This window comes from Cheilinus undulatus, linkage group 4 (genome assembly GCF_018320785.1).
Source record: "Cheilinus undulatus linkage group 4, ASM1832078v1, whole genome shotgun sequence".
NCBI lineage: Eukaryota > Metazoa > Chordata > Actinopteri > Labriformes > Labridae > Cheilinus > Cheilinus undulatus.
Genome location: NC_054868.1, coordinates 12,691,767 through 12,719,275, shown reverse-complemented (window position 1 = coordinate 12,719,275; position 27,509 = coordinate 12,691,767). Strand labels below are relative to the sequence as shown.

Here is a 27,509-nt window from a genome sequence, read left to right as displayed (position 1 = left end):
AAATAAGGATGTTTTATGATTAAAAACAAATTAATTGAGGAATACCTGGAGGATGGACCTGGGGGGGCATTTTTTTGGGTTGATATCTCAAAAAGGACCCCCAAGCTGCCAAAAAGTGGGGTGATTTTTTTAAAATCAATATTCAATAGAGGGTTAAAGCCTTAATTTTTGATAATTGCCAGATATAAAATAGCACGAGCCCTTGTGTTAATAAGACAAAGGATACCATTGTTTTAATCTCAGTTCATAACAACAAAATACAGAGCAGCTTTTCCAGTGTGTGGTGAAAAGTTGCCACTGACAGTCATTACAGAAAAGAAGTATCACAGTCAAAAACATGGTCCACTGACATATATGACAACACAGTCAACACAAGCATGACAAACCAGCAAAGTTCAGTCCATCTTACACAAGTCCATGCAACCAGAATGGCCTGGTTGAAAGACTTTATCCGAGTTCTTGTCAAAGAGCCAACACAGCATCATACAGCTGAAAGAAAGTAAACTGCATAGTGTCTTGTATAAAAAGACATTTTGGCATCAGCCAGAGATGATCCTTAGCATGGCCTTATCCTTATCTGTTAATTTGATTCAATGTATTTCATGATTTTGCACGAAACTGATGCACCTATATCGTTAGCAGAACAAACATCCAGTAATTGTTATGTATTTCTAACTGAATATTATATTCTGTTAGAACCTTTTGAAAATAAAAATAAGGGTGATTTGGGAACAAAGACTGAATAGCAATTTGTCTAAGTTTCTGTTTTGACCTACACAGAGTATAAGATGGTTGATACCTCAGTGAAGTGTCTGAATTTCTGTGGAAGTCAAAGCATTTTCACGCTCTGAGCAACAAAAACAGCACAAAGCATGACTCAGAAATGATATTATGGGTCCAGGCCCTTCTCCTCTTCAGTTGGGGGCTATGTGACTTCTGGAGAACCAAGCCAAGCTGAATGTAATATTTATCCAACCTATCCAGAGAAGGTCATGGACTGCTATGAGCAATTAATCAATGTCCTCATGTTGCTCAGTGATTCCACCAGCTGCATCCAGTGTCCCCCTTTCTGCTGAAGATGTCCAACATTACTTTTATATATCAACAAAACCCTCCCCCTAGTTAAAACACTAGTCTCTCATCTGAGAGAAACCAAGTATGCCAGTCCCACCCCAAAGCCTTGAAATCCCCGATGATGCTCCACCTCTCTTCTTTCATCAGCGTCTCTATCCACTGCCAACCGCTGCCTTCCTCATCATCTCCTCATCCTGCACAGAAAGCTCTGTCAGCTTGCGTCCCAGCTTCTCATGAAGGTCCAGGTATTTGGCCACACAGCGGTCCAAACACACAGACTCGCCTTTTGTCAGCTCTGCCTCCTTGTAATGTGGTGGTACACACTTCCTGTGGCAAGCATTGGTCATTCTGGGGAATGAAGGAAAAACAGGGGACAGTCAGGTTTTTCAACCATCATAGGTGAAATAGTGCTGCAACACTGAATGAATCAATGAATCAATGAAATCGGTAATAGTTGTTAAATAAAAGTCAATCAAGGGTCAATATGACCATTAAGGGGCAGAGATCAATATTATTCTGTGTTAGTTTGTGCCCTATGCCTGAGCATCAGGGGTGGAAAGCAACTGAGCACATTTACCCAAGTTACTGTAACTGAGCAGCTTTTGGGTGTACTTGAACTTTTTCAAGTAGTTTTGAAATCAGTAATTATCTTACTTTTACTTAAGTGTACTCTTTGGGAAGTATCATACTTCACTACATTTTTAAAAAGCATCAAGTGCTGAGTAAAGAAGTAATAGCTAAACACCAAAAAGAGGAGGTCTAAACCTTCTGTTAACTATGTGAAACTGATCAGTTATATGCTTTACAAGTACTGAATGGCGTTTAGAAGCATATAGCTAGAGAAAAGCTCAGTCCCATTCGACTCCTGCTCATTCCACATATGGGGCTTGTCCATTACGTTGAGCAGCTTGGCTCCACTTGGTTTGACCCAGAATGGTAGCCCAGCACGGGAGGAGATTTGCTTTCCACCACAACAGAGCTACTCATTTGAGGACACATCTAGAGCTGATGATGTGGCATTTTGAGTCCACGATGTTAATAGCTGTGCTTTAGTAAGATGCATTTTGTTCAAGAGTTGGCAATCGTTTCTACTTCAAAGGTTCTTCTTCTATTGTTAATCCAGCAGGTATTTCAAAGTTTGGTGCAGCAGTTGCTACTTAAACACATCTGTGAGGCATCCCTGAATGATGATGAAACGGTGTGACGTCACCAGAGTGGACAGGACCGTTCTGGGTGTAGCTCGGCATAGCCTGGCACGCTGAAAATGGTGATGGAAAAGTAAATCAGAATGTCTTGGTTTGGATCAGCACTGCCAAAAGTCCTAGTGGAAAAGCCCCAATAGCTCTGTCCATGTTTTGCATCTTAATGTCTAGGGGCAGAGTGTCCTGGTTCTTGCTGGAAAGGACATGCACTTGCAGTGGTATGACAGACTGCTACAAGAAAAAAATTTAAATTGCTCTGGCACTGAAAACTGTTGAATTGTTAGAGATAATATAAGTACGCAGCTAAAATATAATGCAACAAAGGAGTGGTCAGTTATAGGGATGCAAAAATATTGGGTATCGTGCTAATACCAAGTCTAAGTACTGGTACTTGTATTCATCAAACACTGCAGATACTGCACTCACTACCACTTTAAAGGATGTTTGCCTCATATAAAGCAAGTATGAAAGTATAAAGTAGAGGAGAATGGAAAAAATGCACTAATAGATTGTCAAGTGGAGGGATAAAAAACATCTGATGAAAATAAAATTAACTTTCAAATTAATTTCAAGAACAGTTATGGTATTATTACACACTTATATTTTTACATGGTATCCTGGAGAAACCAAATGTAAGTATTTGGTCTGGGAAAAAAGTGGTATGTTTTATTTTTTGTGTAATTCTGCTCCTTTTATAGTATTCATCAACAGTACACATATATGCTTAGATATCACTCGCCTTTAGAAAAACTGAACTTGATATTCCATAATTACAGCAGGTGAGCTGTATGTAAGGAGACTTATGCTGATGAGATAGTGTATTGTAATCATCCCCATGGAGTGTAAGGTGATATCAGCAGCAAGCAGTGACAGAAAAAAAGTAAAAAACAACAGAGTATGAGGCTGAATTTTTAATCCGACACGCTGCCCTTTAAGTAGTGCATTCATGTATAAATGGACACCTCTCACATTCATATGGATGTTGTTTTTTTTTTAAAAGAAGAAAAAATAGTTTGTAAATAGACTTAATAGCAGTACCTGGCTGGCCCACTCATGTATCTATGCATTGGAAACACTTTTAAATGTTGCCACAAATGCTCACAGTGAGACATGAAACGTCTTTGGCTCTAGCTCCTTTCCCGGTCTAACAGTAACATTGATGCAGGGAAGGTGAAAAGCTCCACCTATTATTATAGGTGCACGACTTCTTTTCTACAGGTTGTGATAACGTGGAGGGTTTCCTCCTGCAGACAGCAAAAAAAGAAAAAAAACTTTTTAAGAAATCTTGAGGATGCCTGATACTGGATTTTTTTGCCAATAGCCAATATGTAAAAAATAATTTTAGCCGATAACAACAGTGATATTCAAATGAAGTTCAGACTTAAAACTACAGTCCTTACAACAATCTTAACTTTGAGGATAAACAGATGATCAAATTTCAGTCCTTGGGACACACTTTAAATTAGGGCTGGGGATTTAATCAAAATTCATATTAAATCACATTGTATCCTACTGCAATTTTCAAATCCTGGATGGTACAATACTGCTTTGATGTGTTTCAAATACTAGTTTAGTATATTTTTTGAGGCAGAGATGTTGTGCTCTACATATCATGCAAACATTCAAGTGTCAATTTTTTCAAGAATAATTCACAAAAAATCCTACTTCCCTTGTTTTTGTATTATTGTCAATTAAAAATGAGAAAGACATGTGTCATAATAATAATCCATTCAATACAACAATTCATAATGAATATGCAATGAGTCAAAATAATCACAATTACATATTTTTTCCCAGAATAACCCAGACTTGGTCTAATCTACCAAATATAGTGTTAGTTGTAACTATGGCTGGGCAATTAATCGCAAATAAGATTAAAAACGCAATATGTCATGCAGCAATTTACAAATCGCAGATGTTGCAATATTGCTTTAACTTGAAATATGTCAAAATACCAGTTTAATACATTCATTTTTGCAGCAGCAGAGATTGTATGGACTTTTTACAAACATTCAAGTGTAATTATTTAAACTGGTTTACAAAAATCATCCTTTTTTGCATTTTATGTACGTTTGTTTCAAAATTAAGACAAGTGACATAAAAACAATAATCCCCATTCAATAAATCAATTGATATCAGATTTGCAAAATGAGCAACAATAATTGCAATTAAATATATGTTTTTATCATTCTGCCCTAGTTCATTCTATTTCATACTAATGAAGCTCAGCATTGGTTCATGTAAGTCATACCCCTAGCCGTGATTGGCTGATAGCCAGTTGATCCTAATTATAGCCTCCCAGCTCCCACAGCCAATTAGGCTACAGCTCTTTCTCTCAACACAGTGGTGTCTTTACATATGATGTATTACTCACTAAGCCCTGCTTGCATCAATGCTGATACATCACACTGCTGCTGGCAAAGCTTCACCTCCTCCACCCCAGCCTTCTCCTTTTTAGTTTAAAGCTCATAATCCTATATCAAATCGAAAATCGCAACTAGATTATTTTTTGCAATTGGTTCAGCTCTAGTTGTAAAAGAATAATTTATTGCTTTTTCTTTTTGTTGAGAAACACATACAATGGTTAACTTTCAAAAAGAATTGTATATTAAATTGCAAATTTTTTCCCCAAATCGTTCAGCCCTGCGTTAAAAAAAATATGATGGATAAAGAAAAAGACTTCAGCTAAAGTAGATCAGTTGGTCCATCCTATAACTCCAACAACTGGTTTGTTCGTATGGCCGATATTTATCACAATACAGGTAGATTTTTTGTTAAAATAACGACTGTAAATATCGGCAGATGTGCTTTAAAAAGGCGTTTATAAGCCATGAACTTGAATAGATTGAGGAAGTATTGTTCAAGCTCAGATAAAACATTGAACTCTTAACGAATAATTACGAAATGTTGACTTTTTGATTATCGTCATATGTTTACTTTCTATCTGCTGTTCATTGATTTATATGTGATTCTGTGCATCATGTGTATCAAATGTTTGAATTTGCTGATGACGTGCATTTAGCACGCTAGCAGTTTAGGATCATTAGACCCACAAGCATACATGCTATGAATTTTAAACAGAATGAACGGAACCCAGATTTATCTTACAGTAAAAGGGTCATTCATACTTCCTGCTGTTCTATCGTTTAATGTTGGGACAGACTCTTGTCACTGCATGTCTGTAGTCTAATCACCCATGCATCATCACATTTGGTCTTTCCGTCTAACTTTCTTCAAGGACTGATGCTACGTCTTCAGCAAGCCTCTATGTTCTTTGAAACAACAAAGCATAAGTACGATAAAGATTAGGAATGAAGTCAAGGGTTTCCTAAGGCCACGGGTAGCATTAAGCAGAGATTGCTAGCTATGGTTAGCTTGTTTTGCATTTACCGGTTGTACATGTCAGCCATCATTTCCACCTCCAGCTCTGCCGCTAGTTGCTGTGCCTTCATGGGATCCATGTCTTCTTCAGTGTTGCTCTCGCCGGACCTCAACCACACAAACAAGCCGTCCAGGTGACCCTCTCCTGCAGACAGCGGACCCAAAACCTACCGGCAGCTGCTTCTTTAACCTTCAAGCCTGCATGAAACACACGTGTGTACTATTTCCGCCTACATTTCCTCTGTCAATAAAGTTTAATTCAAACAGCATTTAGAGGGAGTGCGCCCTCTACCGTCTACTGGTATGTGAACAAAAAACATAACATATTGGTCACAAGCAAGTACAGACAGACTTTTTAATGAACAATTTTTAATTTGTACATATCAAACAAACTTTACAAATTTGAGCTCAAAATAAGGGTCCTTTATCAGAGGGAAATTTAACATCACATACATACTAGTCATACTTAGTCTAAACTATTTACAAATATAAAGGATAAATAAAGATAAATTTTAACATTAAGAACTTAAGCTCCCTATTAGTTTAATGCCAAAGCATACTGCTAATGGACAACATAATAAACCTTATATGGAAGGCCAAAAACTAGCCTGCAGCCTGATTTTCCTTGGACAAAGCGTAAAATCCCCAGATGGTGAAAAGAGAAAAAGGGACAAAACACACTTACTCTGACATACATGTGAACATCCATTAACTAGAACATAAGTTAAGGCTAAATAAGCTCAAAGATTGAACTTGTCAGAGTAAAAACAATCCCAGTTTTTTTTTTTTTTTTTGAGGATAAACAATTATTCTGCCTCGTCTCCAGTCACATCAATCTCATTCCCATCCTCCTCTTCCTCCTCCTCCTCCTCTAGAACCATGTCCGTATGTTCCGCTCCGGTTTCACGGTATCTGGTCCGAGGCACTTTGTCTGGGGAGAAAAGCAGGACATCGACCTCTACTTCATCATCGTCCCCTTCATCTTCTTTTGTTGGGAAACAACCTGAGATCTTCTGACAGTCATCAGCATCTAGTGGCGGTGGACCATTTGTCTTGGGGGTCTGGGGCTTCAGATTGTAGTCCGGTGGCATATTATTGCCTTCTTGTGGCAGATAGGAGTCGTCACCAAAGAAGCCATCATTATCAATAGTCTGTTTTCTATCTGTCACTGCTTCATCACAAGCTTGTCCTACACAAAAAGGAGGTAGAGTGGATTATCAAAAATGTTTGGTGAAAGCGCTGAGTTGAGGATGCTTTGAAAAAAATAGAAATTGTTTTGGTTGTGGCCTGAAACAAGTCCTCATGTTTCATTGTTTCCAGATATTGCCAAAAACAAGATATTTACATTCAAAACTACTGAGAAGGTCAGTAATTTGAGATGGTTTATGGAGGGCTTCTTATGACAAAAACCGATTCTACTGTCTCATTTAAAGTAATTCTTATTCAGTTAGAATTAAAATAAAAATACATATTAAAAAGATGAAAAAAATCTTTCCAGAAATGGCAACATTTTTTTTTATCTACAGTTGCCATAAAATTTATTGAACCCCCCATTGCAAATCAGGTTTTTTTATTGCTTGGAATGAACAAACTAAACAAAAGGAACTGAAATGGCTCAGCACAACTAATGCTTCAAGTGGTTTACCCCAAATCCAACTGAAAATGCAACTTACGACTACTTCTCCAGTTTCAAAATTATTCATCTCTGAACAGAATCCCCCACAACAAGCAACAGGATACAAAGAAACAGCAAAGGCACTGAATCTTCCTAGAGATGCTAGGTGGATCCCAAGTCATTTAATTTTTGGCCCTCAGTCCTCGCTCGAACCGGGAGTAGTTTCTGATCTGCCATCTTAAAGACCATCCCACAGACCCTTAAGTTGTTTTAAGACTGAAGCCATAAGACTGAGGACTGAGATTTGAAGACAGACGAGCAGAGACACATGAGAGCAGGCTTCCCGGACCTCTTTTGACTCAAGACACGCCCCCTTATTGGATATCACTCTCTGATTGGACGCTGCTACACAGTCTATGTCAGCGAAACTTCACAACTACAGCAAAGAAAAATAATGGAGGAGAAACAGAGTTTATAACCGACGATAAACGGACTCAACGGACTCTCAAGAGAATATAAACATCAAAAGTTTTTAAAGGCTCAATAACTGATGGGCTGGGTTTAAAACGGGTTTGAAATAAGAATTTAGAGTGAAATATTGAGAATACATTTATTGAAATCAATAATAAAGAGTTAATAAGTATGGAGTTTAATATTTGATTTGTTTCCTGATTCACCTTCAAACATAAAACATATTAAAAGCTCTCAAAAATCAAAAGAATCAGATCTAAATCTTCCCTTTCCCACCAAAAACCTGACATCATTTACACATTTTTCAGGCTAAATTCGGTCAGTCATAGCCTTAATTTAGTCAAAAGATAGTGGTAGGAAATTGAGCCATGTTTGTCCGTCTGATTTTGTCCATATTTAGCACAATAATAGTCATTTAAAATATGACGTATTACGGCAACATCTCTATAGAAACGTCTTTTCAATGACCTGAAATTACAGCTTTTTACCTTTCACTTTGCAATTAAATCTAGACGTTGTTTAGACAAAGTGGAGACATTTTTTTAACGTCTTTACAAATATTTTTTATTGGGTGGGTTAGTAGTCAGTAATTTCTGTTTATTAGATTATGAAGAGAATTAAAGTTAGACAGCAGCAGTCTGTCTGTCAGGAAGATACGCGTTTTAAATCATCACGGGGTCAACAAAGTTTGAGCACCAGAAGCTGCTCCAAAGCTTATCTGATGAAGATCATCGCCACATGTGAAGTTTCGGGCCCCAGCCCTTCATCAGACAAGCTTTGGAGCAGCTTCTGGTGTGCGGACTTATTTTTCTGTTTTGCCTGCTTTGCATCCTCTGGCACTGGAAACCTGCAGCGTGTGGAAGGCAAGATGGATTCTTTGAAGTAACAGGAAATCCTAGAAGGAAATGTCATGCAGTCTGTGAGGAAACTGAACCTGGGCGTCATTGGACCTTCCAACAGGTCAAAGGTCCCAAGCATACCTCAAATTCCACCAAGGCTTGGTTGCACAAGAAGTCCTGGAAGATTCTACAATGTCTATCACAGTCGCCTGATTTGAACCCCATAGAAAATCTCTGGTGGGATTTGAAGAAGGCAGTTGCAGCATGCAGAACCAAGAATATTACTGAAATGGAGGCCATTGCACACGAGGAATGGGCTAAGATTCCACAGGAACGCTGCCAGAAGCTGGTGTCTGGATATGCATCTCATTTGCAGCAGGTCACAGAAGCAAAAGGGTGCTCTACTTGGTACTTAAGATGCTTGCCATGAAGGGGTTGAACAATCATGAGACTGGAGAAGTTGTTTTAAGTTGCATTTTCAGTTGGATGTGTGAAAACCACTTGAAGCATTAGTTGTGTTGAGCTGTTTCAGTTCGTTTTTTTTAATTTGTTCATTGCAAACCGCTGAAAGTCTGTACATTTTCACTATAAACCCGATTTGCAATAGGGGTTGAAAAATTTGATTGCAACTGTAACAGTATCAAATAGTGCAACCAAAGAGTATAAATAAACTAGCTCAACGATGAGCATATATAGCAATAAAAATAAAAAAGGAATAAATCACTTTAAGTGATGTATCTGCCATTTAACTGTGCAATGGAAGTCTGAGAGACATTTTAAGGACATCTTGCTGACAATTTATGTGTATTTTCATTTATTTAAAATCTGGCTTAAGGGCTACTTGTGATAGAGTACTTTTTAGTTGTTTGTTTATAGATGTCGGAAAGTAAATGAACATAGCTTCTTGCATGACAGTCAATATACACGTGATACCTTTTTGGGTATAAATGCAAATAGTGTTCATCTACACTGATGGCATGTATTACCACTAGATGGTGACAGTGATTGCTTTTCAATTTATTTCTCTCAGAGTACAACAGGCTGTTAAATAAAGGAGCTTTAAAATCCATGATACACCACAGCTACAGGAACAAACATGTTACCTTCATGGAGATCCACCTGTGGCTGCTCCGCCTCTGCTGCCAACTTTTCGACCTCTTCTTCCAAAACGTCAAAAGAAAACACAGAATATCGCTCTTCAGCAGACAAACTGGTCCCCTTACCAGCAGAGTTTCGTGCGTCATCTTGCTGTGACTCATTGCACCCAGATCCAGATTTGTTCAAAGTTTGATTTTGATCCACTGTGACACTAAAGATGTTGCGGGACTCTTCAGCCTCACCTGTGTTCTCAAGCGGAATAATATCATCTTCTGTCTTCCGGGTTGTTTCCTCACATCCACTACCCAGGACTATTTCTTCATTTTCTGTGTTTCCTGCAGTTTTATCTAAATTCTTGTCTCTGCTTTCTTTTGACATCCTTGTGTTGAAGTGCCGGTGTTTTAAAAGCTTTTGAAACTCCTGTAGAGAGACCATCCGAGGCCGTTTGGGTTTTTTCACTGCTGGGTTCTTGTTGTTGTTGATATCGGTCTGTGTTGTGCCTGTGCTCTCAGCACATAGGGTCTCATCCATAGGAACTACATCCTCTTCCTTTCTCTTTCTCTTCCGTTTTTTACACCTCGTCTCTGCCTTTTCGTCTTCCTCCCCCCTTGACACACTATTGTCAACCCCTGGTTCTTTTTCAGCAGTGCCATCCTTTGGCTCAGCGATGGCATTAGAGATCTCTGGATTCTCTTGAGGCTTAATTTTCCGTGGCCTTCCACGTTTCCGCTTGGGAAGTGAATCATCTTTATTTTCAATCTTAGCTTTGTGAACCATTGTTTTCAAATCAGAGCTGTGTTCTGGGATAGTGTTAGTTTGAGTCTCTTGAGACTTCTTTAAAAAGCTCCTGGTCCTGATCCCACCGCTGGGTTCCCTGGGGTTTTCTTCCAGACTTTCCTGAATGATTGACAAATCATTTGGTTTTCCTGCAAATTGGGCAGGCACATTTGAAGAACTAGAGGCTATATCTCTCTCCTTCGCCAGCACGTTGTTGCTTGACAGGCTGACAGAACAAACACTCAGGTTGATCTGACTTTTCGTTCCATCGCTGACTTTCAATTCTTTGTTAGCAAGAGAACCTGCAGCTTCCTGTATTTCACTTGTTTGCCTTCTCTTTCTCCTTTTGGGTGCCGCAGCATCTCCCTTAGAGTCACTTCTTTTGCATTTTAAATCTCCCTTCCTCTTCCTGGGATTAGTCTTCCTTTTTTCAACATTGTGTTGATCTATTGTTTTTCCTTTGTTTACATGCCCTGACTCTGAACAGACTTCTCCATTTTGAGGAATCCGCTTCAGATCTTTCTGCCCTTGCTTAACCCAAAAGCTGCAGTTCTTATCTTGTGAAGATCCACTACCACTCACTTTCTCTTTGTGAGTGATAGCACTGAGGGGATACTGTAGTGATACAGGGTCTTCACTGAGCCATGGAGGCCTGTGAAGAGCTGGCTGGGGTTGGATTCTGTTGTGCCAATTTGTTGGGCCACTGAGGTTAGGCTGATAGTTTGCTTCTGAGGAAGATGGCTCCAATGGAGAGAGACAGGGACGAAGCCGCAATTCATCCATGCAAGGTACAGAAACAGCAAGTGGGGAATGTGCCTCATTTCCATTTGTCAGGGGTAAAAACTCCAGGACGTTCTGATCTTCTTGTACAGGCTTATAAAGAGTGCACTCTGGGTAATGAAGTTTTTGCCCACTTAAATAGAAAGCTTTGGTTATGGCTGGTGCTGCAGATACATCATGTTTAGGATTTTGATTTTTAAATAGCGCCATACCCAAATGGTTCAGCCCATCTTTTTGCCCCATGGAGGTGACAGAGCAGTGATACTGAGGAGAGCACTGCTGCTGTTGGGTTGATGATGAAAGGCTTGAGCAGCTGGGCTGGGCAAAACAACCATGGATACCTATGTAACAGATGGAAAAATCCCAGTTAATCAAACTCTGGTCAAAAAAGCTTAAGTGCCTGGCATGTGGGTAATGTGACGTCTAATATCTTGTTACATTTGGATTCACAGAGATTTATTTTCTCCTTTAAACAAAATTTTGACAAAAATATGTGCCTTTATTAGAGCTGCACATTATAATGTAATTAGGGATATGCATCATTGGATAACTGCAGATATGCAGATGTTTACGAAATAATTTAAGCCAATTCAGATATCAGTATTGACATTTAGTTCAAACTTAACACTTCAGTCACTAAAACACATAATTTAAAGTGTCTTAATGAACAAATCAACAAATGGCTGTCCTTAGATATACTTCAAAGTGTAAAGAATTATGATGAATAATGAAAAAGACTTGAGCTGACATTGGTCTGTTGGCTATAACCTCACCAACTTAATTGTCCAATGGCCAATAGTTACTGCTGTTGTAGGTTGCCAAAAGTATCGTAATGAACGTATTACTACATGCCTCATTGCTGACACTGCAGCTGTGTCTGAAGAAAACTCTTATGCTACTATGAACTTACAAGGCTTTGAAAATGACAAGTGATAAAAGAAAATTTTTCAGGCTGAAGTGAAATTCATCATTCAGTCATCCTCTACCATTATTTAATAATTGATGAAAGCATATTGTCTATTTCTAATATACAGACATTGGAAATTATGACTGATTTATTTCAGAGTGTTGTGCTGAAATGTAAACTACCAAAGGAAAGATTATTTATGTCCCTCTACAATTTTCTGCTGGCACACTGGATACACAGTAACCTACAATGGATCAATAATGCATTAGACGCCACACTTGTCAGAGGAATTTTTTAAGAAACAGAAAATAAATAAAGTATTTTGATACCTGCTTCTGTTGAAGAGATGACAATTTGTGTCCCAAACTCCTGGTAGCACCCACACCCTGCTGCACCAATGCCAGAATGCATTTGAATCTCTGTTCCCCCATTCTCTGTTCCCCCATTCTCTGTCTGGACTATCTGGCAGGTGGCAGCTGCTTGATCAGTGCTAGTCTGAAGTCGATGGGACTTCTTAGGGTCTCTTTCTAAATTAGGCAGGATGTTCAGACCCATCATGATGTCCTCCAGCAGCTTCTCTATCTGCTCATCAGAGTCCTCCACGGGTCCCTGAGTCTGAGCGACTGAGGCTGGCTCAAGTGAATCGTTTTGGTTTGGCGAGAAGCAGTCACTAGACAGAGTCTGGGAGTCAGAGGTGGTGTTGTTGTGAAGGGGCGTTGGTTCAGTGAAGCTGGTGGTAGCTGGCTGAAGAGCTGGGGTATGTGGTGTTGTAATTGAATCCATCTGAACAGATGACAACGGAGGCGTGCCACTTGTAAGAGCTGTCTGTTGCCTTTTTTGGTTGGACACATCCTTTGGAAAGAGAAGTTAAGATGCTTCAGGTCAAACATTTCAGTTTGAAAAGGTTCCAAAAATTTTTCAATTTTTTTCAGACAAAACAAGAAAAAAACAGTTTAATTTTTCTACTCCTCAGTGAGCCATAACTCAATCTGCACATTTTAACAACACAGAAAAATTAAATGCATCTTCATGATTTCTAATAATGCAAGTTAAATACACTAACATTTCCACACTATAGTGTCAAGAACTGAAGTGAGAAGTATAATCAAGAAATTCACTGAGAGCCACACAGTACAGAACAAGCCTGGCAGAGGTAGGCAGAGAAATGTTTCAAAGACACTGTAAAGAAAACTAGTGAGAGATGTGCCCAAACATACTCACTGAACAATACTCAAAAGTATCTTAAAATAACTAAAGGATCTATTCCTACAATAATGAGAAATAGAAAGTCTTTGCAGTTTAGCCCAAGTTAGTAGCGTACAAAAGACACAGTTATTGGTTAGTAAAATTATCACTGATTTTAATGATCATATTCCTTGTTGCAATAATAAGGATATTTATCATTTCCATCTGTCTAAAAAAGTGGTCACTATGGGTTAATAATTTTCATCATAACATTAATTCCACTTTATTAGCTCTCTATTGGGGTTTTCTCCTCAAAATAAAAAATAATATAAACCAGATGATCTGGCCCCCCTTACCCCGCTCACACACACCCCTGCACATCTCCCCTTCCCTCACACACAGCAGCTCATCCGTTTTGCTTCTTTCCCTTCCTCTCTATGTTTCTGCTTCAGTGTTATCATCTTTTGTTGAATCACCTTAAAATACACATTTTCTTTATTTATTTTCACCTGCAATCTGATTTTTAAAACAGCTGATCTACACAAGGAAGTTTGACAACGTCAATTCATTCCTGATCAGAACCAGCGCATTAACTTCAGAGTTTTATCACAAATTCACAAACTAAACAATGATAGAAGTTGACATTTGACAGGAGAGGTCACAAAATAACGGGTGGTTTACTGGACAGACGTGATGAAAGTGTCTGTGCAGCAAGTTTAAGGAGAGAGCGAGAGAGAGAGCGAGCGGACACCAAACACACTTTATTGATCACGGATTGCACCAATTTCCAAAAATATATAACTAATGTGTGACGGCCAGGTAAAGTTTATGTTTGGTCAACGCTGTATATACACTGCCTGGCCAAAAAAAAAGTCACCACCAAAAAAAGGTCACACACTCTAATATTTCGTTGGACCGCCTTTAGCTTTGATTACAGCACGCATTCGCTGTGGCATTGTTTCGATAAGCTTCTGCAATGTCACAAGATTTATTTCCACCCAGTGTTGCATTAATTTTCCACCAAGATCTTGTATTGATGATGGGAGAGTCTGACCACTGCGCAAAGCCTTCTCCAGCACATCTCAAAGATTCTCATTGGGGTTAAGGTCTGGACTCTGTGGTGGCCAATCCATGTGTGAAAATTATGTCTCATGCTCCCTGAACCACTCTTTCACAATTTGAGCCTGATAAATCCTGGCATTGTCATCTTGGAATATGCCCGTGCCATTAGGAAAGAAAAAAATCCATTGTTTAAGAAATGAGGAGTTACTCGTTGCATCAGCTGGGGTTAAATAACTTGTTGCCAGCTGAAAGATAATCGCCCATGCAGTAATTATCCATTAGGAGGCTCGTACCTATTTGCTAGGTTCAATCCAGGTGGCGACTGTTTTTTTTGGCCAGGCAGTGTATAATACCAGGATCACATTTAACACACAAACACTGAACTGTTGTGCAGAGAAAGAGAGGAATAGACAATATGCTGCGTTACTTTCTCCAAAGGAGGACAAATAAGCATCCGGCTTGAGGCTGAGCCGGACGCCGGACAAGGCATTAAAATTCCAGACATCCTCGTAGGCTTGTCCGCGCACAGTTGCTGGCTTATGATCATGAAAATTAAAGTAAATGTTACGCTATGAAAAGGCAAATAATCCATGAAATATCATTAAACTAAGATATTGGAGTGATTTTCGTAATTTTTAGATCTCTATTACCACAGAAATTTACATTCATAGCTCAATTTCCTCCCTGCTTTCACCGCCATCTTTCTTTGAGTGATCACCCTCAAAACCAAGGGAGGTCCAGGAACAGCTCAAAACAGAGGGGGATAACACCCTCAATCTTACCCCATAAGCTTAAATCTCAGGAGTATTGGGACATTTTGATTGCCCATTTTGAGACTGAGGGTTAAAATTGAGGGTTAAGGGGAGAATTGGGATTGAGCTGTAGTCTCAGAGAAGACCATCACTAGAGCCCTGTACAGGAACAGACTGAGAGGTTGCAGACCAAGAAAAATTTCCCTTTTACAGAAGAGATACCTTCAAGCCAGACTGAATTCTGCTAAGGACAACCTGGAGGAGGATTATGAATATTGGAAACATTTCCTTCGGTCATATAAAACTAAACTGAAGCTCTTTGGCCACAAAGACCTTGATGATGTTTGGAGAAAGAAGGGAGAGGTGTACAACCCAACGCACACTGTCCCTACAGTGAAACATGGTGGTGGGAGTATTATGCTGTGGGGATGCTTCAGTGCATCTGGAACTGGAAAACTTGTCCAGGTGGAAAAAAACCATGAAGACAGAAGGATATGTGGAGATTTTGAAAGAAAACCTGAAGCAGAAAGCAAAAAAACTGGGTCTGGGTCATCGCTTTTTCTTCCAACATGACAATGACCCAAAACATGCGTCCCTCCTGGTGAAGAACTACCTCCAGAGGACCAAAGTAAGCGTTACTGACTGGCCTGCACAAAGCCCTGACTTAAATCGCATTCAAAATCTGTGGGGTGAACAGAAGACAAAGGTCCATGCCAAAAGGGCATCAAATCTGGAGGAGCTTGAGAGATTTGCCAAAGAAAAACGGGCTGGGATTTCTCAGAAGACATGTCTGAGACTTGTTGAAAACTACAACAAACGACTGCCGGTTGTTATCCAGCAAAAAAGGAGACACTGTTGACTACTAGAACTAGGGGGGCTAATAATTTTGACCCTGGTAGTTTTTGTTTTTTGTGGAATATTTTCATGTCTGTTTGAAAAGTAAAATAATTTCAGCATCCAAAAAAAAACTAGGATTTTTGAAAAAACTGTTAAAAATTCTTTGCTTTGTTTAACAGCACTTCAGAAATACATTTGAAACAGAAATTGTTCTTTGCCTCTGTAAAAGAGTCTGTTTGCTTGGGTTTACGGCTCCAGAACACAGCAGGCTGTAAGTTTACTTATGTTAAGTTGGAATGGATGTTGTGCACACCTGTGTAGTGCATGATACCTGAATGATAAATGAAGTTGGGTGAAATGAGGGAAAGTCAAAGTGTTTGGAACAAAGAAACAATTCGCAATGAAATATCCCCCACTATATGGCTTATTACTCTATGTTTCCTTCATTTAACTGAGAGTACACAGAAGGATTTAGCAGCAGAACATCAGTTGTGCACCTTGCTAATAAATTTCCTGTTAATGGGCAGATCCCATGCAGTCCAAACCATGGGAGTTGACCTGAATGGGTCATGGATCAACTGCGATCCATGACCCCATCCAACCATCAAGTGATACTACTCAGAAGGGATGCAGGATATTGTATTTTCGCTGATATCAGATTTTCAGATATTTCCAAACTTATTTAAGCTGATACTGATGTATACACACCATTTTATTGTAAAGAACACCAAATGTCTCCTGAGGAGCTGAGAGAGGAGCAGGAAGAAGACAATCTACAACATTAGCTACTGATGTTGGTTCAGACCACATGACTGACCAATGGCCACTGTTTGGCAAGATGGCAGATATCCGCCATCACCAATGTTAAACTGATGCAGCATAGCATCGCTATTTAAAAAAAGTGTTTCACAGTAAAAAAAAAAAAAAAAAAAAAAAAACTTAAAAGATGAAGTGCTTCAAATTACAACTTAACTATCACTGATACAGCATCAATCAAACCACAGTGAGAGGGATTTAGTTTTTTGTGAAACAGTCATGCCAACTTACCTCTTGCAAAGAAGTAAGAACTGCCAAAGTATCATCTGCATTTTGAATGTTCACAACCTCCCATGTTTCTCCTTTGGTCCTCCTCCTCAGCTTCACCTGCACAGAGGGAGGCACAACTGTGTTCAAAACAATAAGTTGGTTTCATAAACATTTGTTTCAACAATCAACGGACATCAAAAAACACATCTGTGAAAAGACAGAACAACTAAAAAGTTACTTAAGTAAAATGTAAACTAGATGCATTAAATTATCAAACTTACGCTTCCCTTAAGGCACAGGTGTCAAACTTAAATCTCAATGCCAAATCCAGCCCGTGGTACAGTTGTATCCGGCCCGCAAGACCATACGATCTTTCTATTATAACTGGCCCACCAGTATGAGGTCTGCAGATTTCCTCCAGTAAACATGTAAACTTTACCTTGATGATTTAAAATAGGGGTATCAAACTCATATTAAGTCCTGGGCCAGATTTGCTCCGATGAGAAATCCTGAGGCCCGGACTATTTAGGCCAGGATTGAGAAAGTCAATTGCAGATTCTGAATTTAGACCTTACCTAAGAGCCTAACAAGGTCAACATTAAACCATAAACTGTCAACCTCATTTTCACCATTAGTAAAATATGAAAAAAATATAAATAACACTGATAAGTCATTCTGAGATGAAAAAAGTCAAAATGATACGTTTAAAGGCTCAAAGTTTGGATATAAAGTTAAACTTATCAGTTCAAAATGTCAAAACATGAAATTTAAAGGCAAAAGAATGTTTTAAAAGGCAAACAAATGAGATAGAAAGTCAAAATCACAAGTATAAAAGGTAAAAATATGACTTAGAATTTTGAATTGTGAATCTTGAAAGTCAAAACATCAATTAACTTAAAATCATAAGCTTAAGTCAGAATTGTGAGATGCAAAATTGAAAATATGAAATGACAACGTTAATTTTTTTCCCACCTTCCTATCTTTTCCTTTTAATCTAATTTCTTTAACTCTTTACTTTTCAGATTTTTATTATTTAACAAGGATATTTTAAATCATCAAAGTTAACACGTTTACAGGAGGAAATCTGCAGACCTCATACTGGTGGGCCAGTAATAATAGAAAGATCGTATGATCTTGCGGGCCGGATTCAACTGTACCACGGGCCTCGAGTTTGACACCTGTGATTTAAAATATCCTTGAGTTTGACACCCCTGCTCTAAGGTAAAGACATCTCAATTTCTGAGGTTTTCTACTGCAGTGTATTTTTTTGATTTGGTCTAAAAAGGTGAAGTCACTACCACAAGATGGTGCAAATTCTATCTTTGACATGTTTTATAATCAATATGAATTCAAAGCAAGCCATGTTGGGGTTTAAACATTTTTAAACTTTTTTTTTTTTTTTTACCTTGATAGAAATTTGTGTGTCCTCCATCACCTGCTGCATATGCTTCGTCTTAGCCAGGCTCCTCATCCCAGCATTTTCATGATCTTGCATTTTCTCTTTAGCCATGTCTTTTCCTGCTCCCATCATAATATTCCTATGGGAATGGAGTTTTTGCTGCCCTGTATTCTCACTACTGTCAGCCATCTTGCCATTTCTTATCCTCTCAGATGACTGCTGGTATGTGCCATATACGTGAGGTGTCGGGGAGTCCAACCTATCATATGGAGAAGATGAGGAAGCCATCCTGTGGTTGGATAAAGCTGAAGTTGATGTGGAGTTTGTTACACTATCAGAGGATTGGTGTAATATAGATGCTCCATCACTTGATGCCTCAACGGACATGCCGGGAATGGGTGGGCAGGAAGCTGAGCTGAAGTCTTGCTCCAGTGTTGTGTTTTGGGTCTGTGATGTACTCCGAAAAAGACTTGATGTAGGCTCTTGGGGTGAATCTATACTTTGGGTGGAAAAAGAAAAACTGCTATCAGCCTGTTCATCAGTTACAACAGTTTGTGTGCCTACGGATACACAGCTTCTCTCTTCAGTTAGAGTTTCTTCAGTTCTTCCCATGGAAATGTCTGACTGTACTTGCGCATCCTGCATTTTTCTTATTTTATTTCTTTCACAGCCTCCTTCTTCTATGTCCCTGCAACAATGCAAACCCTCGTCCTGGGGTTCTTTCTCCATTGCCTCCGTATCTTTTTGGTCTCCAACAAGATTTGTGATCCCAAACTGGCAGGCTGCAGACAGGATGTCATTTTTCTCCTCACTTCTTTCTACTTCTAATTCCCCAGAGTAAAGTAGACCCACAAGTTTCAACAGGGTCTGAGCTTTCAGAGCCTGCAGCTGGAGCTGGTGCTTCTGGCCTGATGGAGGGGAGGCTGATGCTGACAGCTTCCGAGACAGGTAAGGACTGAGGGCTGCAAGGATGCAACTGTGGGCTGGGACTGAGATACCTTTATAAAACACAGAAAACAAAAGACCACAAAATGAAAACATTTCAGCTCTTTTATCGGTTAAACCTTTAAGGATGCTGTACTAATGTTTAATTGTAGGGATGCACTATATCTGATATGCCAATTTTGACAAAATGAATTTAACCAATGCCAATATCAATACTGATATTTATATGTAGTTCAAACTTCCGTTTTTTAAACTTAAGATTTTTAAGAGGAATAAAGTAATAATTTTCAGTCCTTAAAACACACTTTTAAAATGTCAGGAATGTTGATGAATTAAGAACAAGACTTCAGCTGATGTCTGTCTGTTGACCCAACCTAAAACTCCTCTAACTTTGTTTGTACAGCCAATATTTACAGCTGACAGGCACTTTTTATATCCATAAGTTTGGTTGTAAAAATCAGCAATATTTCACTTATTAGGCTGATATCTACCAATACTGATATAAGACAGACAATATCGTGCATCCCTATTTAATTGTATTGAGCCTACCCCTACCTTCAGTTTGCAACAGGGTATCACAAAACTGGGCGCTGTTCTGTTGTTTCTGCAGCTCTGCAAGAAGCTGCCTCTTAAATCCTGGCCAATGGTACTTCTGCATGTTGACATAGGGGGCGCTGGTGGCAAGAAGGAGAGGGTCAAAGGTCATAGTGAAGTCCAACTTCTGCTGTTTGTACCATCTTTACACTTAAGGCCTACCAATATGATCTTTTTAAAAACTGAGCTTATAATATCAAGTGCTACCCATATCAACATGAATCAACACTCTTCAAGAAAAAAAAACGTGAACAGAAATATTTCCATGTTTTTACCTTTTTCATATAAGAGGAGAACTGCAGACTTGCAGTAAAATTTGCAACCTCTAACTTAACCTTGCTAAGTTAGCTTGAGTTGGTGACTTTTTTTATAGATTCATGTGATAGACACGCTGCACGTGGAGGAACACAAGCAAGCTCGCGCAACTTTGATGTACTTCCTGCAAAGTGTGACTTGCACTTAAATCAATACTTTTAATTTTTTAAATAACCGCAAAGTAATGAGAAGGGCTAAGTCAGACAGTGAAAACCGATCTGACATTTCATTTCTTTTCCTTTTGTTAGTCAGAGATACGCAGTACAATCTGTGGCTAAAATGTGGCTAAACATTAGCACATGTATATATTTTAACTGACATTACACAAAAAGCTGCTTAAAACATGCAATATCCGCATTATTCACAATAAAAACCGAGGTTTAACACAGTTAGTCGTTCCAATTATCATCCAATTTGCACTCACGCTCATGTGACGATGAAGCTCAACGTTGTCAGCTAAGCCATCTGTTAAGCTGACATTCAAAAGCTAACACGAGGTAGCGCTAGCATGACAATTAGACTTACCTGTATGATCTGTTGCACGTGCTGGACACTTGACCAGTGTTCCAAGCAATGACACAAATTTAAAGCCCGAGAATCGCGTGCTATATAAATCGCATGTTATCACGTTTGCTGCATTTGTTTCATACATAATGATTCGCACACAGACAGCGACACCTACTGGCCCATTAATTACACAAGTGTTAAAAACGACATTGAAACAGCCACCAGTGTTCTCCCGGTCTGTACAATAAAGTAAACTTTTCTTAATTGATTATTGTTCGATGAACAAAAGACAACTGGAACAACATGCTCTGATAAATCATTTTCTTTTTTTTTTTATTAAAAACAGTATTGCTAGTTACATAATTCATTCATAAATGAGAATGTGCAACTTTAAGAGCCAAGGCAAAGAGATTACGGTGTAGTCAATGATCAGAGTTTTCCCATTAGTGTTCCAGTATCTGGTGACTGATGGAGGATTTTGTTTAGCTAACCTGTTTAGCATTTTATTAAGACATTAACTGAATGTTTCAACATAAAAATTGATTGCATATGCATTCACCCAGAGCACCCAAAAACAATTAAACCCAAATCCACATTAAAAAGAAATACATAAAACTATTTAAATCAACAAATATTCTCTTGTATATATAGTTTAAATGTGCTTTTCTTTCCTCCACTGACTGGTAGCAAATTGTGATCTATGCCTCCTTGCAGATTTTCACACAAACCCTTGCTTTCGTTTCATTCTCCTCGTTTTGTCAGTCCATTCTCAAAAAGGCAATGAGAAAATGATGCATCCTGTTGTTATAATTAGCACAGAAACCAAGAAAAGGAGAAAAATAAGAGAAAAACACACAGTATACCCCCCAGTGCTTCTTTTAATCATCCACTCAGTAAGTATCTACATCTCACTCAGCACTAAGATTATTCATTTATCTACAGAACAAGCACTGGGCTTAAGAAACATGGGCAAAAATAGACAATACTGTGTCTTCTCTCATTTACGTCCATTTGTTTAATGCCAGGTAGGCCATGGGTTTGTGAAGCAGTAAATTATACAGAACTCAATAGTTTTATACCTTATAAAAAACAATCGAAAGGACAAAAATCAGTTCTTACATACATACAAGTTCACATGTTCCATAACTTTGCAGAATAGAAAACTGCTGAGTTCTATATACAGTAATCCCAACAAGAGTAACCTGCTGGAAAAAGACACCTTAATTGGTTACCCTTGTAATGTTGGGCAAACCCACTAGACGAGGCACTCCAGTTAGCCCAAACGGATACTTTCAGAGTGAGTTTTGTTGGTACACATTCATAAGATCACAGACCTGCAGATAAAAAGTAATGCACCTACTGATTTCTGTGGTATCTCCCAAGAATTTCAGTATAATTTAGGGGTTTACATTTTACAGAAAAGACTGTAGTGTCTATTTCAACAAGATGTACAATCACTTTGTTGTCCCTCCATTTATGACTGAAGGTATACCCTTTCTAGTATTTCAACTCTTAAATCTGTAGCTCACAATCATATACAGAAAACGCAGCATCCCCATGCATCTTGGCAATGGACTGTCACCGACACAAACGGAGCACAAAACAAAGCAGGTGACAGTAGCTGCTGTAAAAAGTCTGAGTGTATGAAGGTCTCGCATTCAGTATTGGCAGTTGCAGCATTAGCAGTGTCATTTGGCACATGTGCATTACTGGGTACAGAGCAAAGCAAGAAGAGGAAAAACCACTACCAAAACAGAAGCAGAAGCTTTACACGCCTGATTAAATCATTTAACATTGGTTGTCTTTGTTGTTGATAGTATTTTTTCAGTAAATAGCAATCAAAACAAAACTTTTCTCAATTTCTTCCAGAGTATCAAGCCATTATGTAAAATTTCACCAAAAAGTGTCCTATTCTGATCCCAAAGTTCTTTTTCAGTTAGCTTCATCAGTCTTTGTTCTGATTTCCAACAAATAGAAAAGTTACAGGATGAATCCAGTCTCTGTTGTAGTGTTGTCCAAACCAGTTGTCGTGTTGCTACATGGAGTTGTAGTGTTGTAGCTGTGGTATCTGATTGAGTGGTTAGTGTTTTGGAGTTCAGCGACTCGCAGTTAACAAAGTGGTCATAGTGTCTTGTCCAGTTTGTCCACACGGAGAGAGCATCCACATCAGTTTTTCCTTGTGGTTTCATTAGTTAGTCTGTAATGAAGGAATGTCACAAAGAGAGAGAGAGAGAGAAAGAGAAACAGAGAGGGGCTGCAAAAGAGTGGAGAGGGACAGAAGAGTGTTAAAGATGGTGTGTAGTTCCACCCATAGTGTAGTGGTCCCTCATTGTCAGTTCAGCAAGGGCAGTAGGTGGGAGGAGGCTGTCGTCTTGTGATGCACACAATCAGTTTTTCTGCAAGAAAAGAAGAGGCACAAGTGTCGGAATTGATCACGCGGACCAGCTAAAGTGCAAAACTCATGCCTGGGTGGGAATAATCGCACATTTAAAAACTCAGATTTTTCAGACAGAAGAGGCTTAAAAAAATACAACTCCAAACAGTGGCTGCTGGCGAGAAAGTGGACACATGTTTGACACAAATTTCACAAACTGTGCAAAGAGACGTAAAAAAAAAGTCTAAGGAGAACATAAATAATAGTCCAAATTCATTACAATGGATGCTCAATAACACTGGCAATACATATGAAACATACAAAGTCATAGTTCTTGATACACAACTGAGATATTAGGCCATGCAGTGAGTGGAGAGCAGCTGGTGGGACACACATACCATGCGCTGACATGCAGTGTGACAGTGGGTGTAGCTAACCATCGTAAGAATCCATTAGAGGCAAAGAGGCCTGCCTCTCCCCATACATCCCTCCCTGAGAAAGAAAGACACAAAGGAAAGAGTGGAGTGTGTAGACAGAGAAAAAGGGAAAGAGATAGAGACCAACAGAGACATTCAGAAAAGGGCCACATGATAAGGGGTTAATAAAGAAATTAGAGTGAGAATCCAAAGAGAAAGAGAAAGGGCATAAATTGTTGAAGAGGGGGAAAAAGGAACAAGAGAGAAAATTTTAGTAAAATAAAATATTCACGAGAGAAGAAAAAAGTGTTAGTGGTTAGTTTGATGTTAGGTAATGTTTCAGGTGAAAAAACACCTGTGAGAAATTATGTGCAAGACACACATCAAGTGTAGTGCTTTAACAAGACATGCAGCAACATGCTGTCTGTGGGCGTGTGAAAGCATATTTGTTCACACGGTATCATTTTTAGAAGGAAGTGGAGATGTCGGTAACCATTTCATCACATATCGAACTAAATTCACTCTCTGCTAAAATTTCCACCATTCAAGTTTGCAGTTATTACAGCCTCAGTACTGCATGAATTATTTTAGAAACTATGACAGATGTTTGGGGAAAAAGTAGCAGCTGTCAGGGAAAGTATTTAACAAATATAATTTTACACTTAAAATTAACTTTATGATAAAAGTAAGTTTTTTGCGTTTCTCTTATGTCTTGTCAAACACTCACAACAAGCAGCAATTCTGGTGATTTGGTTTGCCCACTAGGCATTACAACATTTCGACTTGCCTATTTCTATCGTTTCAGGCTCTTTAACCATCTTTTTTTTAATTTAGGTTGTTTAAAACTTATAATTAAACATAATTAAGTTAAAAATCCTGTGTCTTAACTTATTAGTGTACTAACAAGTGTTATAGACTACAAATCCTCCAGTTTGGATCAGATCAAGGATTTTTGACACCAATTTAATTTGTTTTTGGATTTTTTTTGTTTTTCAAATGGGAGACATTTTTAATGTCCAAAAAGTAACTTAGCCATGACTGATACCTGCTGTTATCTATAAAAATGTCCTTTCTCCCCTCATTCATGCACTGACAAGGCTGAGCACATGAAATAGGCTTAGACACACTTAGACTCACTTGGAAGTCGGGCTCACTTTCTGCCTGATCATGTGTCATGTATCGTGGGGTGTACAGAGGGGCAAAGTGGGCAGTTACAGCCCTGCCGGCTGCTCCTGACTAGTCAGATGAATTTCTAGCATGTTTGATATTTTGGTTGTATGTCTGCACACAATCCCACAGCGAGAGCAAAACCGCAAGCAGAATCCCCAACTTTGTACCATTTTTTCCTTCCTAAACTGTCAGTAACTTAAATTACCATGAAAATAGAAATACCTGTTTGATTTGCCTTCTTTAAGTAAATAAAAGAGCAGTAAATAGGCCTACCTATGGTAAACCAAATGGCACTGAATATTTTTTTTTTTTTAGCTACTAGTTGTGTTTGCTGGTGATGCTGTTTATGTGTGTATGTGAGAGAGATGGCGAGAGCAGTTTTGTTGCTGTTTGTAGCTTTTTGAAGCATGAAAACGAGACAAAACGTGACCTCAACCTTTGTGAGAGACTTTTAAGAGGAAACTTTATGCAGCATGTGCTGTGTGAGGCAGACTAAACAAGAGAGGGGCGTTGGGACAAGATCTAACTGGATCCTCCGTTTTTGGACTAAACACAGGGAGACTACAGCAGATAGTTAATTCCATCAAGTTTCTGACTGCGCCACTGATACCTGCATGATAAATACTGAAAATGAGAGTGAAACACTGAATTACTTTCATTTAATACATTTTAAAAAACTTAACATGAAACCATTTACTTCCTATTTCAACAGCTGATCAAGCCATGGATCATATGCAGCTTCAACCATACAGGGTGATATAAATAGATCATGGATCAGCTGTGATCTTATGGACCACCATTAAACTGTTTTCTTTTTTGTGCAGTATTGCCTGGTTCTAACAGAGCATAACATCTGCAACAGGGATTATTCTGCACAGAAAGTACCTGAAAATCCTGATCTTGTCTTCAAATTGTCTGTTCTGAGTACTTGAAGTTATACTCAGATATGCAGAGGAATGCAGAAGTATGTAACAGAGTTTATGCTCTTTTGAGTTCAGCCATGCTGCTTATGTGTGTGAAGGGCAGTTGTGGTGTGCATGTGATATACCTGTACTGCATCTCTGTCAGCAGGTTCAAGAGTGTTATCCAGAGTGTTCCTTCTCCCTTTCTGGTCCAGTGTGGAGTAGGCATCTGTAGAGGAAAAGTTTTATAAACCATAAGGTACCAGAGGTAAAGCAAGAGTCTTGCACAACTGCTCACAGTGGTGTAGTCAAAGCTCGTCATTTTGTTGGTTGTGTTTGAAATTTCTGTGGTCACACTTGCCTGGTCCCATGTCATTCATTGGAATCATTTCATTTCGGTCCCCTTTTCCTCCTGTAGATGAAGGACATAACATAATGAGCAACAGTTTGTACTGTTTAATGTTTCCCTCACACAGGCAGTGTTAACAGCTACACCATCTCCTGCCAAAGATAGAAAAGTGTGTAGGTGTTTGAGTATTCTGTAAGTGTTTCAAGTGTGAGACATGAGCCAGCTAGTATTCAAACTACATATTTTATGTTACTTTGCTCTGTATTTGGGCTAGTCTGAAAACTGTATAATCAGTGCATAAGATCTTAAAAAGTAAACATTGCATAAACGTGGGTAATGGCAACCCAGAAATGTCAACAGGTTGAGACTAATACAAAAGAATTAACTGCAGCTCCTACATAATTCTACAAAGTACACAAACAACTTACCATAACACACAGAGAATCTGTTAGAAGTGCTGATTCTCTGAAACACTGCAACAGTTAAGTCTCTAAGCTCTGTGGAGCGCAAGTCAAATACACAACTTGTGTTGCTTGAAAAACACAGAAGTTAGAGCATTCCTAAGCCCTACATGAAAAGCTGTTGTAAGTCACACTCAATATTTTACAGAGATCTGTTCGAACTCTTCAGAAGTGGGCATACGTGTTAATTAAAATGAAAAGTAGTAAAGATAAAAAACACAATAATGCTTAAGAAAAAGAGGGACAAAATTCAACATAAATCTGTTCTGACAGTTAAACATATGCATCATGTACGGTTAAATGTCAACACAAAGGAGGCTCACATCTACCAGTAAATTTTTGTACAAACAATTCTTAAATTGGACAGCAATATTTAACTCAGGGGACAATGAGGGCTTGCTTTGGCTCATTCATCTTTTAAACATTTGATCCTGTAAATGATCACCTTTGTCTATGAGTGGCAGAGTGCTATCCTCATAACCTCCATTGGCCCTGGTATTGTTGCTTGGTGGGTTTAGGTTGACCATGAAGTCTGTCTTCTTCCAGCCGTCTTTTTCCAAAGTGCGTCGCAGCTCCTTGTAGCCCCACACTGTCTGCAGCACCAGGCCAGCCCCACGCACCTCCCGTTCAGAACGATTTCTGTTGACATCGGTGCACAGGAGAGAAGAGAAAATAAAGATAATCATTTCAAAACTCATGTTTAAGCATTCTCCAAACTCAAAGAAAGAACGACAACCTCTAAAAATAGTCTATCATCCCTCACCCGTCCTTGTTAATGAGCACAAGCCTCTCTATTCCCTGTGAGGCCCTGAGTGTCTTGGCAGCTTCCAGGCTGGAGCCAAGCACTTCTTGCAGTGTACTCAGGACAGACACCACTGTCTCTTCGGACAGTGCTCGCACTGGCTGACTCTGACCACCACCCGGCAGGTTGGCCACTAGGTGAGGCACTGCATGTTTACCTGATGACATAAAAGCACAAGAAGAAGTGTTGAAAATAGAGACGCAGATTAATACTGACACCATGCTCTTGATAGAAAAACAATCTTCAGGGGCTGCAGGACATTTTGTCAC

General features: G+C 39.0%; 3 protein-coding genes across 9 annotated transcripts in view; all 3 read right to left on the bottom strand.

The window, feature by feature from the left end:
* Positions 1 to 202: 202 nt before the first annotated feature.
* On the bottom strand, positions 203 to 5,880 carry timm10 (translocase of inner mitochondrial membrane 10 homolog (yeast)). The gene is made up of 2 exons (XM_041785356.1): positions 5,667 to 5,880; positions 203 to 1,422 (listed from the first exon to the last, which is right to left on the bottom strand). Exons 1-2 carry the CDS (start codon positions 5,735 to 5,737, stop codon positions 1,227 to 1,229), a joined length of 267 nt encoding a protein of 88 aa, XP_041641290.1. The 5' UTR covers positions 5,738 to 5,880; the 3' UTR covers positions 203 to 1,226.
* A 171-nt stretch (positions 5,881 to 6,051) lies between these two features.
* On the bottom strand, positions 6,052 to 20,922 carry LOC121507717 (BTB/POZ domain-containing protein 18-like). Of its 2 annotated transcripts, none has more exons than XM_041784032.1 (7): positions 20,785 to 20,922; positions 19,906 to 20,024; positions 18,412 to 19,403; positions 17,028 to 17,123; positions 12,474 to 12,996; positions 9,686 to 11,578; positions 6,052 to 6,846 (listed from the first exon to the last, which is right to left on the bottom strand). In XM_041784032.1, the coding sequence occupies exons 2-7, from the start codon at positions 20,006 to 20,008 to the stop codon at positions 6,464 to 6,466; spliced, it is 3,990 nt and encodes a 1,329-aa protein (XP_041639966.1). In that variant the 5' UTR covers positions 20,009 to 20,024; positions 20,785 to 20,922; the 3' UTR covers positions 6,052 to 6,463. The 2 variants fall into 2 exon arrangements, with proteins under 2 accessions (XP_041639966.1, XP_041639967.1); XM_041784033.1 differs by having other exon boundaries at positions 11,450 to 11,578.
* Positions 20,923 to 21,079: 157 nt separating this feature from the next.
* ctnnd1 (catenin (cadherin-associated protein), delta 1) overlaps positions 21,080 to 27,509 on the bottom strand; it is a 38,039-nt gene continuing 31,609 nt past the window's right edge. For 5 of the 6 annotated variants that reach the window (XM_041784615.1, XM_041784618.1, XM_041784614.1 and 2 more), the window contains 5 exons: positions 27,202 to 27,397; positions 26,884 to 27,077; positions 25,990 to 26,040; positions 25,775 to 25,857; positions 23,539 to 23,632 (listed from right to left, as the gene is read on the bottom strand). In XM_041784615.1, coding sequence (XP_041640549.1) covers positions 23,573 to 23,632; positions 25,775 to 25,857; positions 25,990 to 26,040; positions 26,884 to 27,077; positions 27,202 to 27,397 — 584 coding nt within the window. In that variant the 3' untranslated portion in view covers positions 23,539 to 23,572. Of the gene's footprint in view, positions 23,163 to 23,538; positions 23,633 to 25,774; positions 25,858 to 25,989; positions 26,041 to 26,883; positions 27,078 to 27,201; positions 27,398 to 27,509 lie in introns of those variants that run through there. The other variant, XM_041784617.1, reaches the window with a different exon arrangement.